Source organism: Fringilla coelebs, assembly GCF_963513975.1.
Source record: "Fringilla coelebs genome assembly, chromosome: 12".
NCBI lineage: Eukaryota > Metazoa > Chordata > Aves > Passeriformes > Fringillidae > Fringilla > Fringilla coelebs.
In genome coordinates, this window is record NC_140038.1 from 19,183,577 (window position 1) to 19,203,890 (window position 20,314).

General features: G+C 43.1%; 1 protein-coding gene across 1 annotated transcript in view; it reads right to left on the bottom strand.

The window, feature by feature from the left end:
- The window catches only part of ADAMTS17 (ADAM metallopeptidase with thrombospondin type 1 motif 17), a gene marked incomplete at its 5' end in the record, with an annotated part of 154,974 nt that overhangs the window by 39,620 nt on the left and 95,040 nt on the right, over positions 1-20,314 (bottom strand). Inside the window, 4 exons of the mRNA XM_084213817.1 lie at positions 1,051-1,208; positions 5,827-5,907; positions 11,092-11,166; positions 13,374-13,494. Coding sequence (XP_084069943.1) covers positions 1,051-1,208; positions 5,827-5,907; positions 11,092-11,166; positions 13,374-13,494 — 435 coding nt within the window. The remainder of the gene's footprint in view (positions 1-1,050; positions 1,209-5,826; positions 5,908-11,091; positions 11,167-13,373; positions 13,495-20,314) is intronic.

The window sequence follows — 20,314 nt, forward strand, 5'->3', positions numbered from 1 at the left end:
TGGGAAAAGTTCAGGCATCTTTGGAGCTTTTCAAACTGGGTCAGGAAGTGTTGCACAATGAACACCAGCAAGCCAAAAATATCAGGTGAGGGAAGGGAGAGAATGCTGATTTTTAGCAGTGCTTATAGATAGCCTTCAGAGAACAAACATGGCAAAAAGTCACAAGGAGAAGAAACAGCACAGAAAAAAAATGGAATAGAATAAAAAAGTTACAGGAAACAATGAAAAAACAAATATACTTTCTATGCAAAACTTGCTACAGAACCTGTAAAGCTTTCTGCAGAATTTTAAACAGGAACAGATATATGAGACAGGAATTATTACAGCCGTCTCAAAAATACAAATGTTAAGATTACACCAGCATTAAGGGACTGGCCCATGGGTCACCCTGTCACCCACCAATAACAGCTCTGGGACCACAGTCCTGCTCCTCTCAGCCCTGTGGACTTTTTATTGATGTTCAGCCACATGGCTGTTCATAAAATACCAAGCTGGGTTAACAGAAGGGTTATGCTGAACATTAAGAAAAAATGTCAAAAAACACCTTAAGCTTCATACAATTGAAAAAACAATACAGAGAAAACAAAGAACATTTCTGTGTGTAATTAAGTCATTAGTTAGATTCAAATTCACATATATCATCTGTGCATGCTAGATCTGCACCTCTTCTGTAAGAGAACAGAGTACTTAAACACAGAATACATTCTGGCATAAGATGAAAAAACATTTTAGCAAATATGCTTTTATGTGTGTGATCAGGTACGTCCAAGAAATAATTCAGGTCCTTGGGAACCTACATCCTCTAGGATGGACCTGTCTGTGACACATTACAGGGATTTCCAGCACTGGACATGAGCTGAATGAACACTGCCTGTTCTCCCAGGATGGAGCATCACTTTTTGAGTGGGGATCTGGGCTTCTCCAGCCCCTGCAATGCTGCAAAAGAACACTGTGGTGAGGAAGCAAACAATCAAAATTTAACTTTCAGCTAGGATATAAACCCTTTCTGTTGCATCACTTAAGAAACACAAACAAAGGATATAAAGTTACCATCAAGTGCAGTGGTATTTTAGTTGGTCCTTTGGCAGAGATTTTCTCCCACAGCCCCCTTCGCACGTACCGGACAGTGGTGCCTGCGATCTGAAACTCACCAGGAAGCTCAATTTTCCAGTCGCTGTTAATGGATCTCTTACTGGAATCTTTTAAAGCTGGAATGAATCAAACACCACGGAATGAAATGCAAGCAAATTTGTAATTACAATGCAGACTACTGAGCCTTTGTCTCCAGGCACCTCAAGCACAAGATGCAGAAATCTTGTAATGGATGTGAGTTTAAAAGAATAAAACCTCCCCCACTTTTAGAAGGCCCATTGGGATGTTACTAAGTTGGATGTATTCTGTACTTCAGTTGATGAAGGTATTCTGAAGAATTAACATAAAATTCATAGATCATTTATCTCTACACTCTCCTTTTAAATGCAACAAGACAAATCTGCAATTTAGTTTCCAAGCAGAATTTTCTTTCAGTTTCCAGATTTTGAGACCACATTTTCCTAAACTCTCCTTGAGAAAAACAGCAATCAAATCTTTGTTGATACACAGAAGATTTGCAAATGCAAAATACAACTGATGCTGTGTTTGTGTGTGTCCATAACCAAACATTGAAAAAATTAACATTCAGCTGTCACAGCTGTAAAAGAAGTCAAGTCACAAAGCAGGGGCTGGTCAGTGGGCAAAATGTGAACTTGGCCACCCTCTTTTCAGAGTCCAAGTGCTGGACACAAATGCATAAGGTCAGGTGCTGCAGGGTCACACCCATCCTGTGCCTCTGCGCTTCACTAAGGTCAACGTGGAAAGCTCAACTTCAGAAGGAAGATGAATATTGAGAAGAAAAGATACTTGGAACTGTATGTCCTTTCTTCCAGCCTAACTATTGCATCAGGATCACTGATGGCCTTCAAACACTCAAAGACAGCTCCAGCCATAAGGGCATCACATTACTGTTGACTCATCAGTGGAAGCTGATTTAAGGATTGATGTGTTTTCTGTGTTAGAACGGAAGCAGAGTTATCCAGATGTTGGTGTGATGCACTGAGGGAAGAGAAAATTGGCAGACCCTGCTGCAGCAGAAAGTGCCAGGCCCCTTTGTGGAGATCCATTCACTGTGATCAAATCTGCCCTGACAGCAGACAGACAGAATATCCCACGTGCTACTGGGCTTCCTTAGTTCAAGGTTAACTGTGTCTTTTGGCTAAGCCTTTAACAAGAGGTTTTTTTAACCTCTAGCATCTCATGCCTATTTTATTCTCTTCCAGTAAAGAACTTTGCTTTCACTTAACTGAGTGTGTTGCGAGAAGGTAAGAGAATTGTTTAAAGCCTTTGGAAGTCAATATGAAATCTCCTATTGTCATCCCTTTGGATCAAGCCTCCATAGCCAGCAAACCCTCGTGGGTGTGCTTAGGACATATATAGATATAGATAAATAATTTGTGATGTCTGAACTCTGGGGGAATCTGGAGCAAGTGGAGGTCACAATGTTCTCTGCATCTACACTGGGAATCCTGGAAAAAGGTGGATATCTGTCCTGCTGCACACAACCTTCCTGACAGTTCTCGAAGTCCCATCAGAGGCTCCAAAATCAGGGTGAAGGAGAACTGAAGTGGGAGAGTATTTTTTCTGAGGAAGGTTTCCTCTGGCACACAGCCCAGGGGTAAGATGGTGTCCTGGCACTTGCATGCCGCAGCAATCTGTCTCTCCCTGTGGCTCACTTCTCTTTCTGCTTTGTTCCTCAGTTTACAAAGTACCTTCTGCAAGCTGCAGACACAATTCTGAAGCAGGATCGCTTTCCTCTGCCAAGACCTAGTGGCTTCCAGGCAGATCAAAGCTGTGGGTGAGATAGTTTTATCTCCAAGCAGCTTGGCTGACTAGGAAAGATAGCCCAGCATGTGCTCCAAACTGTCTAAGAGGTTGAGTGACTTAAGTCATGCTTTGGTTCCAGCTCACCATCAAAGATGGTGAGATAATTTGCTGATAAAACCAATGTTTCATCTTTGTGAACCTCTTTTCTGGGCAGGGTTTGATTTTGATTGCTGCAGGCACTGCTCCCTTAGTGGCTGAGGAGATGGAGAGTTTGGAAACAGACCTGTTCCCAAAGGTGCTCCCTGAAGACTGCAGGAATTGCACTGGGGACTCAGCAGAGCACTTAGGGCAAAGTGTTTTCACTGCTGTTTGCCTCCATTACCCCATAGGCAAGATCACTGCTGCAGCTACAAAACCTTCCATGTCTCAGACACAGGGAACTCCAATGGCTTCTGTCACACACAACCACTGGCTGTGTGCCCAGCCCTAGAGGTGACAGAACTAAACTCAAACTTGTACAGTAGAAGAGGAGGAGGAATAGGAACCCCAGCAACAACCTGTAACTTCTGTTTTTCTTGTTGGCTGGAAGGCAGGAACTGACCAATCAACTTCTAAACCTGGCATCTAGTCAGATCTTTATTTCCACCTTGGGTCTCTCCAGCTTGCTTCCCAGCCTGTGGACACAAACTGCCCAGGCATTTCCTGTTCAAGGTGGTTTTTAAGAGTTACAGCCAGCCAAGGCAGCCAGCGTGGGTTGCCTGTAGGTGGAGGGAAATTCTGCAGGCACTGCTCCCAGCACATGGAATAATGATTCCAAATTATGCTGGGCTTCTTTCCAAAATGTTGTACCTGGTTCTGAGTAGAAATAGGACCTGATTGGACACAGCTTTGTCAGTGCTATTGAAATAGAAAATCCTTTCACACTCAGACCTGAATTTAAGAGTGATTGGGACTTTTTTCTTGGTCATCTTTATTGCCCTGTGGAACCCCCCTGCTGCTATTCTTCATCTCAGTTCAGCAAGACATTGGGTGTATTTTCCTTGTGTTGAGTGTTCCTTGAAAGAGAAAACCCTGGAAAGCTTAGAGAGGTTCTCCTGGCTCTTGACCACGAACCAAAGAGCTGAAAGCACTAAAAGCTTTAAAAGAGCCAGATTTTTATCTATCTTTATGTGATGCAAACAGGGCCAGCTCCTGCTCTCAAAAATACACAATCCTAATCTTCACCACCCAGTGGGGAACCATCTGCTTTAGTCAAGGTCATGTTGTCCCAAGGAAGGGCAGTCTCTAACTCCACGTAACACTCTCAGTGCTCTGCTATCTGCCAAAGCCCAAATACCCTGTGCAAACCCCACCAAGGCAAACAAAAAGGCTGGTTTCCAGAACGCAGAGCACTTGCAAAACCCAAAGAAACACTGACTCCCATTGTTCCACCAGGCTTTGCTATGTCAAACATCTCGTGTAGGCGGGATCCTCTGGCCAAAGCATTATGGAAATAGGAGCAGTGGTGATATTCCTTCCTACCAAGAAGTGGCACAAATGCCAATGGTTTTGATCAAAGGGCAACTGAATGACATAATCTGCCCTCCTTTTTTCCCCTGAATCTGGAGTGAAAGAGAACAAAAGCATCTTTCCCAGTGATATTGCCAACTGCAGCAACATCTCAAGACAGAAAATCAATAGCACTAGAGCGGAAATCCTGACACAGCCACTATGCAAATGTTTTCAGCAGCATCTGATATTCCAGTGCTGGATATTAACATCTTCTTTTGGCTGGAGATGAAGAATTATAAGCAAAAGATGTGGAAATCAGAGACCAAGGTCTGAGCTTTGTTCTGACTCCCTGTATAGCCATGAGCAAGTTGTAACACCTCAGTTTCCTCTTCCACAAACAAGAGTGAGAAGCTCTGCAATCCTCTCAGAGTTCCTTCCTCTCTGGAAGCAATTCCATGGTCATGCAGCTCTGGGACCAAGTCGGGGGTTTTTTTTATCTTGGGCAATTTTCTTTGAAGCCTCTGCTCTGCCACAGGCTTCCTGTGTAAATTCAGGGCTAATGGGGCATTAGCATTACTGTGACCTGGACTCCCTAGAAGTAGATGGGGATAAAACCCTTTATCTATTGTACAGTAATGGCAGAGAAGGAAATGCCTCAAACATTGGAGAGAAGAGGCAGAAGACCAGACTAACAGATCCTCAGTGTAACTGACTGGTTGCACTTTACAAATGCCATTCTGACCTTTAATTTATGCAATAAGTAACTGAACAACAAATTCATTGACAGACTCTGCCCTACAACAACCTCACATGCAAATCTCACCCATCAGCCATGTCTAAACCTTTTTGTCCCAATAGGAAAAGGAGAGGATGCCTGTTCCCCTCTAAAGGAATGCAGAAGTAGAAATGACAAGAGGATTAAACAAATTTTTTTGCCTGATAAAACAGAGGCAAGTGAACTAGAGGCTGCAGCCAAGCCCATCTCAGAATGCAGGATCAGGTCTTGGGTACAGCACCCAATGAAAATGTGCTGCTGTAGGAAATGGCAGCAGGTTACTGAGGGATATCAGCTGCCCTGTCCTGCCTCTGCTTCAGACTGAGCTGGGCGCCTTCCTATCAGTACCTCTGCCATTCCCTTCTCTAAACACACTGTTCTCTTCCCCACTCCCTCCTGAAGTGCTGTGTGCTCCTGGCAGCCCTGTGCAAGCCACTGCCAAGTTCTGCTCGGGAACTCTTCTGTCTGTATATAGAAGGACTCTCTGGTCCTTCCAGGTTGCACAGGGCCTGTAAGTGTCACATACTATCACATCACAAACATCATGAAACCAAGCCACAAAAGCAGAGATTTGCAGCAAGACTCAAATGACCAACCCCTCCCTGGCAGCAACAAACCTTACAGGTCGCTTAGAGAAGGTAATTTTTAAAAGAAAACAGAGCTGAATTTTAATCAAAACATTTTGACTTTTGTATTTTTACCCAGAAAGCTGTGAGCAGGTTTGTCCTCAACCACTCTGATCCGCCGGGCACCCGCAGGGATCACAGCAGCTTCAATGTAACCTACAGCAACAAAAAAGGGGTGAATGAAAGCAGGGCAGGGCCTGAGCCAGGACCAGCCATCCCATACCTCCCTGAGAAAAACTCAACTCCAGGCTGGGGATTGAGTGAGAAACACTCCAAATCAGATCCCTGTGCTGGCAGCAGTTGAGAACTGCTGTCACAGGCGTGGTCATGACTAACATTTCAGCAGAAATGCATGTGTGCTGCTCTGCTGCGACTTCAACCTTGTTAATTAGCTCTAATTAGACCTGCACCCTTCGAATCACCCTGGTTTTCCTGCAGTACTGGCAGGGATGCACGAGGGCACTGCAAAGTGTGACTGTCAGGAGCAACACTGCACAGAACAGACATGTGAAATGATATTTCCAAAAGATGCTCTTGCTTTGTCTTCCCTGTCGAGGCTGTGGTGTCAGAAAGGAGTCACTTTCACAAAACTTTTTGGTGATGCTAAAACTGAACAGAGGAAATTAGTGGGACAAATTTGGGGAAAAACTTATTTTCATTTACATTTCAGCTCTGTACAAAAACTCTGGAGGAGATAATGATCTCCTTGCACTAGACTGTTGAGAATTCAACAGCTTAGATTTAATGCAATACAGAGCTGGAAGTTTCTCCAGGACTGACCACTGGCCAACTCTAAACAATTTTTCAAAGACCAATTTTGATTCACAGAATACAGTAGGAATAAGCAGGAGCTACAAGGAAATGCAGCCTCTTTTCCCCCACTATGGAGGCATGTGGAGTTACAGACTTGCTCCATGGGGTGGAAGCGGTGCCTTTAAATAATAAAGCAGAGGAACACCAGGGCCCATTTCAAAGAGCCAGGCAGAGTTTTTCCACTGGCTTCAATGGACTTTGAATCAGGCCTCTGTGGATGACACTAATCTCATCACAACCATGACTTGATTCCTTCTAATTGGCCACCCAGTTTACTTTGCAGTGTATCACTTGGCACCTTTTTGGGGTTATTGCTGTCCTCTTTCTTTTAGATGTTAAGCAGCTTATCCTACATGTCCCCTCATCCACTTTTCTTGCTTTAAAGGGCTCTGTGAAGCTGTTCTGTGTCAGTGATGCCTTTATGGGAATTGTAGGCCTGTCTAGAGCAATGGGTTGGAGAAGTGCTGGCACAGGGAGCAGTGATTCCTTTAGCACTTAGCAGTGTTCAGGGAGCTATTTTAGGGATAAAAGTGCAGCCCTGTTTTTGCTGTGCTGATACAGGGAGGACTATAAGGGGTATGGTGACAGCCTCTTGCACCTCAGGACTATGTGACTGTCCTTCCATTGTGACATGGAGTGAGACAGATTTGGGGTCTCAGACGATGGATTCATTTCCTGAATATTATTTCATGAGTAAGGCTTGAGCTCTTGGGTTTCATCAGGTGCAGAAGGTGGGCAGCTGACTTGGGCCAGAGAGGCTCCCTCTTTCCCTGATTTGTTGTATCTGAATGACACTTTCATCTGACTCTTCAGCTCAGTTCTCTTTGTACTTGTTTCTCCTCAATTACTTCTCCCTTACTCAGGATATGTCAGAAATGGTCACTCATCCCTTGCAGGAAAACCAGAGAGAGGGGCAGCAGAGCTCAGACCTTGTCTGTGCACAGAAGCCAGAGCAGAGGCTCTCCCATCTGCTGTTCCAGCCTGGGTTTCACCAGGAAAAATCATTACTTCCAGGGTCAATTTTACAAAGGCAATACGGAAATCTGTTATGAAATCAGAGCAAACAGATGTTGGGCTTCATCCTAGACATTGCCAGGAGTTGGTTTTTCATCAGCTGAGATATCAAATCACAGTCAATACAGTCAGATATCAAGCATCCTCACTGTGCCCCATGCAGCTGCATATAAACCCAACCAACAGCTACTCAAGACATGAACACTCAGCAGAAGTGTGATCAGTGACAGTCTGTCACAAGGAAACAGCTCCTGATACACCCTGAACACCCCTGTTAGGAAGCCAGTTTGGAACATGCCCAAGTTTCAGGTAATTTAATGTACCTACAAGGGGACTATTTACTTATTTAGTTTTAAAACCAGATACAAACGCCCAGAGCTAAATCATGCATGGGTTGGAGACAAAGTTACTCTGAATTTAGTGGAAGGCAGTCACTAAGTTCAGTGAACTCTGGATCTGTCCCTTGACCCAGCAGCAGCCAGGAGTGTGTCACACTGCTTTAGAGGTGAGCAAACTCTGGAGCTGTGCTGGAGGCTCAGCTCAAGCCATTAAATAGACTCATTTCATCACTGTGCCATGAGAGAAACACCATGTGGAAAGGTGATTTTTATGTTACATTTTACAATAGTAAATAGTCAAGTGTGAGCTATTAATAGAGTATTAGTTATGGAGACTGTTTGGTTTGGTCTCACACCAGATTTTTTCTCCTTGTGTAATTTCTAATCCTGATTGATGGCTTTGGGGGGCTGCACTCACAGCTCCTGAATAAAAAGAAACACACTGTGTTATCTCACTGTGCCACAAACCTGACTGCTGACCTTCACTCTCCTGTTGGAGAACTGCCAAATGCTTTGCAGGGTTTGGATCTGACCTGTCCTCTCAGAGGTGAAGCAGAACCCTTGGGCATGTCCCACCAGGAGCACCTGGACACTCTCATTCATTACCTCCAGCAATGTTGGGTGAGTTAGTGGTTGAATTCTGCTGCAAATAGACTGGATATCACCCATGCAAACTTGCCACAGGTACAAACTTGGATCACCTCCACCACTCCACTCTGGTCCTCAGAGCTGGTGGGAGGTTTGTGGTCACAGATTCCTGATCTTTGAGATGACTGCACCAGGAAACACCTCCAGTGTTTTCCAGGCACATTTTATTAAGCAAACTGTAACTGCAGATTGCCAGAAAGATTATCAAGTGTCAGCTAGAATGACCAAAAAAAGTCTCAGAGTTGGGCCCCAAGTCAAGGACTCTCAAAGCTCTGTTAGGTCTAAGGATAATTGTCTGCAAGGCCGGGGTTTGCAAGGTTGGGCTTAAAGTTCATCTTTAAATGAGGAACTGGTTAAAGACTGATGAGATTTGGCAACTATCAGGCAGTATTTTTAGTAATTTCACCCATAAATCAGTCTGTTAAGATGAGGCTTTGAAAATACAACAGGAGAACTTCATTATTTGATAATTTATAGTGCTGTATGCAGTATACTCCACCTTGGGAACAGTTACTTTGGCACACACCAATCTTTCTGGATAATCTGCATTACATCAGTGTCTCAGGAATGTAAGACTGTGATTGAAGCAAATCCTAGATACAAATTTTATGGTATAACTCGTATTAGGAGAGACACCAGAACAAAGAGGTGGCTTTGTCATCAAGGAGATTAATATGTGAACAGTGGCTACTGTATCTTCATTTAAATGCTGGAGAGATTTGCAAGAGGAAAGCAGCCCACACAGAAAAATCCATTGTTAGCCATTGTTATTACTCCCAGAAAGAACAGAAAGTTTAGTGTGAACTTCAGAATGCCACTGATCTACTGCAAAACTCTTCTGGTTCACACTGCAGTGAAAGACGGACTCAGAGGTGAAGGACAAATGATCCCATGGCTGAAAGTACCAACCCGTGGGCACTGCACCTTCCTATCTTATCCCTGTACACACCAAAATCAGGTGTGAGAAGGTCAACAGTGCCCAGCCCATTATCAAACCTCCCAAAAGTGCTTTGAACAAACATCTCTGGGCAGAAGCCAAGGAGATCAGGCTGTCCTGCCTACCTGCCAGCCAAGGCCAGCAAAGCTGCCATGGTATTTCAGGGATAGGCACCAGCTGAGCATCCCAGACTCCATCTCCTTTCCACCTCGCAGCTTCTGCTGATTGCTACTTGCTGCAGTGGAGTGCAAATTATGCTTTTTTCTGAATAGCTGTGATGATTCTCCTTTGCTTTTAGCTTGAGAATAAATGCTGTGTTGGCACCTGTCCACTTCCAGCCATGGGATAGCTCAGTTGTAAGAAAATAATTTCTCTGAAGAGCCATGGATAAATTTCAAAGCCTCCTACCATTGTTTTGAAATTGGTTACTGGGATTTCTAACTTGCATGTTCTGATGAAATCCCCATAATAGATCTCTGAGTTAAAGATCAGGTAAAGTTCTAATTTCTTGTAATTTACATGTGTAGCCTGTTGATGAAAAAAGATATTTTCATGTTGGCTAAAGATGCACCCAGCCAGCATGACAGCACTACTGTTCAAAATTCTTTTAGTAAGAGCTGGACAAACAGCATATGCCATAAAACCTCTACTTTTCTACCATGTTAAAAAGAAAAATTCCAAGCAAAGGTGTACTTTTCCTTTCTCAAAATGACAGTTACAACAACTGGCATATTTCACATTATTAGATTCTGCCATTAAAAAAAATCCAAACGTCTGTGGTCATTCTTTTGAATTATAACCATAAATTCTTTTGAATCACAATCATAAATTAAAATCTTGATGTGGCTGATTAAAAAACAGGAGAGACAGACCCAGGTCTGTGAGATTACAGGCACAACCTTGGAGAAGTTGTCAGCAATAAATCAGCTCCCCAACAGACAGGAGTCCAAGAGCTGTCCTTCATTTCTAGGTGCCCTGTACAGCGGCAGAGTGACAGAGGTGGACTTCAGAACAACTCTGTGTTTGGTTTTGAAAAATTATTTTGTAGAAATAGGTACAAGGCATGCTGCCAGTCGAAAGGAAACCTCAGTCTAAACAGTGCATTCAGCTGGCCTGCTGAAGACAGCCAGCTGCACACAAGTGTATGTGATGTTTAGCATCATAAATTAAGGCTTTACCTCCTCTCTAGCAGAAAAATGGGGTCCATTTCCAGTTGGATCACCCTGGACCACAGGTGGTAAGAGCTGAACTGCTGTCTCCTATGGGGCACTTTGAATATTCCACCATCTTTCCCACCAGGGTGGCAGAATCTCTGTGATACTGAAGTTGGGGAATAAAAGAAATAGACCTGGCTCTTTTTGCTTGGTGCTTGAAAATTTGGCTTCCTTTCCCCAGATAGGTTCCCTAAAAGGAAAGGATCTCTACTGTATCTCTGACAAGGCAAGTGAAACAGTAAAAGGACTTGAAGTTTATCCATGGCTTTTGATACCAAATTTCCCCATCTAATCCGACAAAATGAAGATAAAGGACCAACACCAAAGGATTTCACCGACACCCACTGACACTGCAAACAGCATTCAAGTATCTTACACGAGAAACACTTGGGAACAGCCTTTGCCTTTGCCATCACACATGTGGAAACCTTCTTACAATGACTATTGGTTACTAAGAAACAGAAAGGAGTTGGCAGGGGTTTAGTTCAGTTCACAGGGCTCCACAACATCATTTGCAATCACAGGACACAGAGGGACCAATCCTGCAACCAGAGGAGTCCCACGGGCAGAGCAAAGGCTCAAGGCTGCAGCTGCAATTCCCCAAACAGATACCACTCCAAAATAATCAATGTCTTGATGTTTGAAGTCTATTCTCTTTTGAAATAATAAATCAGCACAGTGGACTTGGGGTCTTGGCCTTGACTTGGAATATAGCCAGGTTGTCAGGATTTGCCACTGAATTATATGCAATCATTTACACAGCCAAACCTTGAACTTGTTATCACCAGGATATTGTGGATCTTTCTTTGCCCCAGCTTCCATCAAATTTTTGCACATTTTTGCTTAACTGTCAATTAAAAATAAAAAGCATTTTTTCCCTTGAGTAATGCCACGCTCACTTGTGATACCCAGACCTGGAGCTTTGCTTACTGCATGAAATTCAGTGGGTTCACCTGAGGACCTGATTCTGCAAAACAGCAGCATGTGAGCAGAAATGGATGGAAGCACACATAAAATGCATTTAACGTTCCAAATTAAATTAAAAATAAAACAAAACATCTCATAAATGGTTATAAGATTATAATGGTAAAAACAATTATCTTCTAGATTATGTGAGATGGCTAAAGGTGGAAACATTGCATTGACAAAGCAACACTTTGACAGGTTTGTGTGTCTGAGATGATCAGCAGAGAATCTGAATGCTTGAACACTGCCTACGAGTCATCAGGAATTCTTTCTGATTAGGTTCCAGGGCACTGGGGGTGAGAACCTCCTGCAGAGTCCTGGCAGCCAGTTAAGGCTGAAGCTGCTCTGTTCCTACAGCCTTGTAAAGTCACCACCTCAAGCAGTCTGTGTAGCTGGAAACGGGTGCAACCTCCTGGCAGTGACTCAGAAATTTTGTATTTATCTGCACAAGATGTTTTGTAGACTCATTGGAAAAGATAAAAGACAGCTACTCTTCAGCAGCATGTAAGAAATCCATGAAAGCTGTATAAGGTGCTACAGAAATGGAGAATAGCTGGGGTTTTTTCAATGGAAATGAGGAATTTCTCCCACCACTTGCATCAAATGCAAAAGGCTTGATGTAAGTGGGTGGAAAATAATTGGGACAAAAGAGTCAAAGGCACTAATGCAGGAAACCATTCAACAGGTTGGCCAAGCACACAGATGTACTCCAGAGAGATGTGGTGCAGGTGGGAAATCCTATCTGCATCTCACAGGAAGTGACAGATCCCAGCTGGCCCCACAGGCGTGGAGGAAGAGGGTGCAGAGGAAGAGGTCAGTGAACAAAATCAGAGCCTCAGACTTCAGAGCTGAGAGCTGGACTAAAGGGAGCTGCTAAGCACTGGTGCTGCTTTAGCCACAAGACTGGACTGAAGTGTGTACTTAGAGGGGATTTTCATGTGCTTTGTGGAACTCAGCCCTGGAGCAGCACGTTGAATGTATTTCTCCATACAGAAATGCCAGTTCTGTACTCACTGAATGGGAAATACTTTTTTTCCTGGACAATTGTTTCCTCCTGAAGCAGCTTCCAAGTTCTGGACATGGCTTTCTTTCCCTTTGGCTAATAAGGATGTGTGATAACAGGGTTCTCAGAAGTGTAGTACAGAAACCCTGGAACAAAGACTAATTCAAACACCAAGCTGTACATACATTTAATGTTTAACAAGAAAGGGAAAAGTCTTATATCCTATACTGGATATTTTTGCTGGCAGGGAATCAGTAAAAATATTCAGAGGGGAATGCACTGCTCCTTCCTTTAGCTGAGATATTCTGATTATAACATGAATCATCTACAACATGCAATATGCGTCATTCTGAGACCTCAAAGATGGTGCTGAAATCCAACTTCCCTCTTGCTGGGAAAGATTCTGTGATTCTGTCTCCTATTTAAAATCATCACCACCAGTAGCACTCAGAATGAGAAACACAACTTCAGCCTGAATTTCAGGCAGAGGCAGTGGCTGGTATCTGGGTGAACGAGTAAGAAGCAGATGGGATATCACACCTGAGGTGAGTTGGGATTTGCTTTGTGTTCCTTAGGAGCTTCCTAGAGCTGTTCTTGCTTGGTGACCCCAGGGCTATCCAAGAGGAAGAGCTGTTACTGCTGCCCCAACTCTCCTCCAGCAGGTAGGAGAACCCCAGTGTATTACTCACCCATGCCCTTGGTGTGGTTGAAGTCTCCTTTGACCACCTTGCAGGTTTTCCCATCTCCACTGCAGATCCCACAGCGATCCTCTTTGGCAGCTGAGCCAATGATCCCATCACAGCCAATTTTCTAATGACAGCAACCAGAGACCCCCATTAGTTTGTTTGCAAGGCTAGAGCATCTCTAAACAATGAGGTCAACACTAAGATTGACATCTGACTGAAAACCTGAATGGGGAGAAAACATTCAACTCTTAATTAAACTTTTGAAATACCTGAAAAAAGACCTCATTAATCAAATGGCTCAAGATACCTGAAATGAAAGAGTAGTTCAGTGGAAGCAGGTCAGTTCCATATCTGGCCAATTTCTACCACAAGACTGCCTATGCAAGTATAAAATTTTCCACATGCTTGCACAATATTAAGAATCAACATTCAACTGAAAAATAAATGATAAAATCTAACAGTTTCACCTAAAGCTTTATTATAAATGGTGTTTTCATAATTTTATATATATACCTGGATTTTTTTCCAATAAAACCTACAGTTCTGCTTCCACACAAGGGAAGAGTCACAATATTCTCCCTGTAGCTATGGGAACTATCGCCATAATCTTCCTTATTCACAAAGCATTCACAGGTTATGATGGTGAACATTCCACTCTTGTAGATCTTGAGGCTGACAACACTGTCATTAACCTATGTAAATGAATCTTGTAGTCTGTCCATGTAAGACCCTCAAATTGATCAGCAATTCACTCTTAAAACATTAATTTCTCCTGAAATAAGTCTTGTCATTATGCAAGTTATTAGCAGAGATTGCACTATTAAAAGCAAGTTTAAGATTTACTCTGCATAGATAAACAATTTCTTGGCAAATGAGTAGCAGGACTGTCACTAGTAAGACTTATTTGAATAAGGCTATTGGGTCTCTCCCTTCTTTGCCTTCCTATGATGAAGCCAGAGGAAAGTTGGAGAGATATCTTAGGGAACAATCAAAACAACAAACATTTTGAAAAATAGGGTAAGCAGGGAAATATTAAGAGAAGTCGGGCTGTTTATCTGAGCCTGGCTGCGTGTAAGCAATGCAATTTGGATCAGAATTCCAACATTCCCCTTGTTTCAGAAGACCCTGGCCACTGCCTCAATCCAGATGTATTTCAGGGATCAAAGATTGCCAGTGTTCCACCGTGTGCTGATGCAGAGCTTGTCTGGGTAGATCATTAGGGACAGACATGCTGGGAGAGGGTGATCATCCTAAACACATACCAGGGAAATGCTGCTCATTAGCTGGCACAGCACCTACACTGGTGCACAGGAACAGCAGGAAAAAACTGTATAAATGTATAAATGGGAGTTAAAAGAGGGAGGAAGAAGATCGTGGAGTTCCTGGCAGTTGCAATTCTCAAGCCTAAACTTCACGCCCATGTCCAACAAATAATTTTGGGATATTGAACGTGATTCTGCCCCCAGAACAGAAGGATGTCCTAGCAGTTCTCCTTCCAGGAAAATCAGGATGATTTATTAATGGGGTTGCTGAAAGGCAGCTGGAAATGAACGCCTGCCTGCCACCCTGCTGAGATACTGGAAAGGCTGTGTTTAATTTAAGGCTCTGGTGCTATCTTTTATTGTGCTGCATTGTTATTAGCACTATGTGAGCACACAGATGAATAAAGAGAACATAATGAGTGCTGAACCACACTTATTCCCAGAGCTACATGAGGAGTCTGTAGGACTCTAACAGAGGCAGGGAAAGAATGGGGAGTTGGCAATCACATGCCTTGTATTTACGCTGGAGTTTCCCAGATAATGGAAACCAGCGTGAGCCAGCAAAGCTTGGGAAGGCTGGGTCCCCCCTCATCTGAGACTGGGGGTCAAGACAAGCCATTTCCTCAAGCCTTTACTTGCTCACTGACACCTTTCCACTTGAGAGGCCCTCTCTGAAGAGCATGGAGAGAACCCACTGAATCCACAAATGTAACTCCCAAAATCTTTGCTGGTTTTTACCTTTCATCTTCACCCTATTCTCTGTGAGTGAAGGAACTGGGAATGGTCCTTGCACCCTCCTCTTCAATGGCACCATTGCTCCCATCCACAAGGCAAATGTTTCCCTCAGTTCAGGCCTTGAGACTTAAGGCCCCCATCACATTTGGGTCAGGAAATGGCTTCTTACAAAGGAATATCTCTAAGAGAATAAAACACTTTTTTCCTTGGCTTCAAGATGAAAATTGGTGCATTCTTGCTACTTTATGGGGAAAAAATACCTTGGAAGCATTTTAGTGTTGTCTACATAAACAGTAGAGCCCGTTTCCCTCTCCCCAAGCCTTCCAATCATTTCCAAACTGAAAGTGCATTTAATAAGAGTACGTTTAATAACAGTACATAATGAAACAGCTTTGGGAAAGATTTGACAGTGGATTCCAAAAGCTGCAAAGTCATTTAGAAACACATTGCAGTGACCACCTTGGTCACTCTAATCCTTTGAGAACTGCCCACATGGAAAATAATCTTAAAACCACCACCATGGCCACTCTTAAAACAAGTGGATCAGTGGATCAAAAGGGACGAGACAGGACTGGAAGGACAGAACACAGTGGCTGTCACCTTTGTGGGGGCAAAGCATCTGCCAGTAGTCCTTGGGTTGTTAATTGAGAGATTTCTCCAAGGTGTGAGAGCCCCTGAGACTCCAGCACTGGCTGGAGAAACCATCCAGTGTGTTCATCAGCAGCTTCCCACTGACAATATGCTCTCTGTGTATTATACTGCCCATCCTTTAACTCCAGAGCTGTCCTCAGCCTGCAGAAAGCTTTCCAAATTGTGAACACTTAATTAATCATATGCAAAGGGAAAATCCTAAGTTTCACAGCTTAGAAGTCAAGTTTTCACAGTGCAGAAAGAATCCCTTAAAACCTAAATAGCTCAAGGGAGTTGTTTGATCTTTGCCATCTCTCACTTGCTTTGTGGGGCTCCCTGCCCAGCCCAACCAATCAAGGTAAGGGGATTCATTAAATTAAGAAGCAGAAAAGGGAAGCTTTACATTCTGAAGAAAGAAAGACCCTGGAAATAACAACAACATCCTGTGTGCTTTCTGACCCAAGAGTTATCCTGCAGATGAGCAGACTGAGCCCATAGACCAGCCCATCCAGCAACTGCTGGATACTTTCAGTTCCATCAGTCTTGAATGGACTGGTGATAAGGGAAGCAGCTTTAAAACACGGGAATGCTGGCAAGAAACACAAAAATAAGTCTTTTAGGGCTTCAAGTCCTCAGCATGGACAGTCAGAAATGTGTCCACAGGTTTCTTGAAGCTCTTCCACCCAGGCAGTCTCCTGTTCTGACACCACGTTTTGGAACTAGCCACTGACCTTTAAATTGGCAGGTAACTGCACATTTGCTGAGCCAAAGGCCTGAAATTAATTCTCTTTAAGCTGATATCTCCATCCACCCTTCCTTCTCTCCCTCCCCTTTTCTTCTCATTTTTATAATTAAACATCTGAAAGTACTGCTTGTTGGGTGGTATTTCCAGCTTCAGTCATAGCTGGCTCCAGCATAGGAAAACTCTTCTCTTTTGAATACATATCATTTGGATTCTTCTGTGTGAACTATTCTCTGTATTGCTTGGGTATTTTTTAATGATATTTTTATTTGTATTTTCAATGGCTGTGAAAGAGCTCAATTGATACAGCTTGTGAGGGTATGTTTTGCTACATAAACACAATTATTTTTGTTATATACACCCACTCTGTGCAAGAAATGACATTGTAGGCTCACAAAACTGTAATGCTTCCCATATGCTGAACTAACTGGCTGTCTCAATGGATCAAATATAAATATTGATGAAACATGTGCCACTTTACAAATTAATCATGTACAGAGCAGGCTGGTTATGACAGATTCATCTACACTCTGCCAATTCCTTCTGTCCATAATATCCAATGCCATTGATACCTCCAAGGATGGACCACATGAAACAGGAATGTACAGATGTGAGCGAGTGACATTCAGATCTGAGGGGAAGAGAATTCTTATTTCATTGTTTTAAACACGTCTGCCCCTGTGGAGGGTTGTGGGAGCTGTCAGGGCTGGGTGAGGTGATCTGGGTCCCTAATCAAGCAGTTCCTCTTTGAGTTACTCTGATTTCTGTTGCACAACAAGTTTTGTGCTAGGGGTTGGAGTCCCTGTAGGAGTTAGTTCAGAAATATCCTCCTGTAATTTCCCAAGCCTTCAGATTTTGTCTGAATCAGAGCAGCTCTGCTGGATGAGGAGTTAGACACATCCTATTTTATATCAGCATTATCTCATCTGCATTAGATCTGCAATGTCATCTGCCATTGACTTAGTGCTTAGATCCCTCAGTAGCTCATCGGGGTGTTAGACACAATAACTCATGATTTTTCACATGTAGATATTGAAGGCTATGTGTCAAAACCTCTGTGTTCATGAGAGAACATGCAAATAATGCAAAGCTCTTTCCCATCCCAGGAACTCTTTTGCTTCTGTTCTATTATATCTTTCCATGGGATAACATGGAAGAGAATCTGGGGGAAATAGCATGTTTAGGTTTTTTTTTATACCCCACTGCAAAGTACACCACAAACCAGTAGGATATTGACAAAGACTTGGTTTTGTCACCATGCCTTACTCACCAAAATCCCTGATACTCTTTTTAACCTCAGATTACATTGCTACAGATCCAGACATGAAAAAAAACCAAAAAGGCAATTATACAACAGGTTTCTGTAGTTCAGACAATCCTTCTGGATTTTGTGCACATGCACTAAATAATTTATCAAAGTTCAGTGCTAAGCCAAGTTGTTGTATGGAGACAAGCTACCCAGTCTGGAACATCTTGTACCACAGTTTGTAATGCAGGAATATGAATAATACATGGAAAATACTCAAGTGAGAGACAAAGCCAGAACTCCAGGCATCAATCAAATGCAAAAAGTGGGTACTAAGTATGTAAAAACTATTTGCCAGAAGCAGGTCCAGTAGACAACTTCAATTTTGCCTCTGCCACCTGTGGCACTCTCCTGACACTCTGCCTGTCCAGTTTGCAGAAGCTATTTTTGAAAATCTGTCCATTTTCCAATTTGTGCTCCCTTTTATAGAGTGTGACAATCACTTTCAGAAGAGAGTAGTTCTGTAACAATTCTGTTGTGCCAGGACAGCCCAATATGTGGCTTATTCTCATTAAACACACTGTGGATTCACCAGACAGTTGAAAGGAGGTGTGATACGACAAAACATTCATAAGAAAACTGCAGACAGAGCCAAAATATCTTCACCTCTTAAACTGTTATATCACAGCAAAGACTGCCCTTGATCTCTAGCCCAGTTCTTGCTATACAGGAGGTCTCTCTTTAAGAGACCTTAAATTACATCCTGAAGCACAATCTGTAGTCCCCACTGGAAAGTTCTCATGCTGTCATGAGGCTCAGACTAATCCTCCTTTGAGAAAAGCCAGCACAAGGTCATGTGCATCATAACAGTCAGCTGAGCAGCTTGTCTTCTCCTCACCCCTCTGCTCTGTGACATCTGACACTTTTTTTAGCTCCACTTCTGCCAGCAGTTTTGAATTAACCTCAACAGCACAGAGCAAAACACTGTAAGAGGTTAGAAAGTGCCCTGCTCTCATGAGTGTTCTCTCATCAAACACACCCCACAGGCCCAGGGAAGAAGAAAACCCTCAAGGAATCCTCTCCCTCAGGAAAATCCTCTCCCTGAGAGCCATTTGTCACTTGAAGGGAAATAGGAGGAGATGAACCCAGTGCCAGGTGCAGGTTGCAGTGCCCTACCCCACCTTTCCCATGGCTTCAGTGTCCACGACAGGGAAAGCAAATTGCTGCAAAGCCTAAATGAGCATTCATCCTCTTCCTCCTCCTCCTCCTCCTCCTCCAACACATCAGGCTGCTCTTGTTCTCCAGCCTGCAACAGATTTTCTGTCTTTGAAAAATCTCTGGGGAAAATAAATTCTCCTTTCTAGAAGACCATGTGCATTTTGAGGAGAAAAGGGCAAAGACCAACATATGCTTTGAACAGGGGATCCAGTTTGCTCAGAGGCTGGTAAGAAATGGTGCATTTGAAATGTTCAGCCTCAAAACCCACTCAAATAAACAAGGAAAAAATAAATTAAGACCTTATGATTCATCTCAAAAAACAAGGAGTAAGCTAGAAAAAGTCTAGGTGATTTAGGAACCCCCATGCTAAATTTAGGGCTGACTTTGCTCCTTGGTGCTTCTATGTATGATCAAAGTAATAACCAAGTTTACTCACTCCAGCTGCCTTCAGATGCAAGGGATAAATTACAGAGATGCTGCTGCTTTTGATGATTTTGTTTCAGGGATAGTGAGGCTGACAGCAAAGGTTTCATTGACACCTTTTAGATTGGAGTTCAGCTTTAAAGAGAAACTGTAGTAACTCCACAAAGTACAACTGAAGGAAAATTCCCTCAGTTCCCAAATGTATTTGGGGCATTTTGAGGCTTCAGAGAATCTGTTCCTGCTTTCCTTCTCAAAACCCTCTTCTCCTTGCAACAGTTTTTTCTCTGCCATGTTCACCTACATTCATTCATCATCCAAGAACGATTCACAAGCTGCATTTAGGAGCATCTAGTGAAGGGAGAAGATCTATTACATTTCCTGGGTTAGATGTTCACAGGCAATGGTTACTGCTAATTTGTCTGTTGCACTGACAATGTGTCATTCCTGCCTTTGAGAGCCTCTAACTAGAAGGATTACATAAGAAAATAAATAACAGTAATACCACCCTCTGATTTCAGCACTTATTCTCTTCTCCAGGCCCCCTGCAATGCTTATTGCCAGGCTTTGTCTACGCTGGGTAAAGGAACAAGGAGAGGAGTAATTAAATGAAAATGGCAATTAAATTGGTTTAATAGGCAGCTAGTTAGACAAATATCTGTGGCAAATGGGGTACACAGGCACATATGGC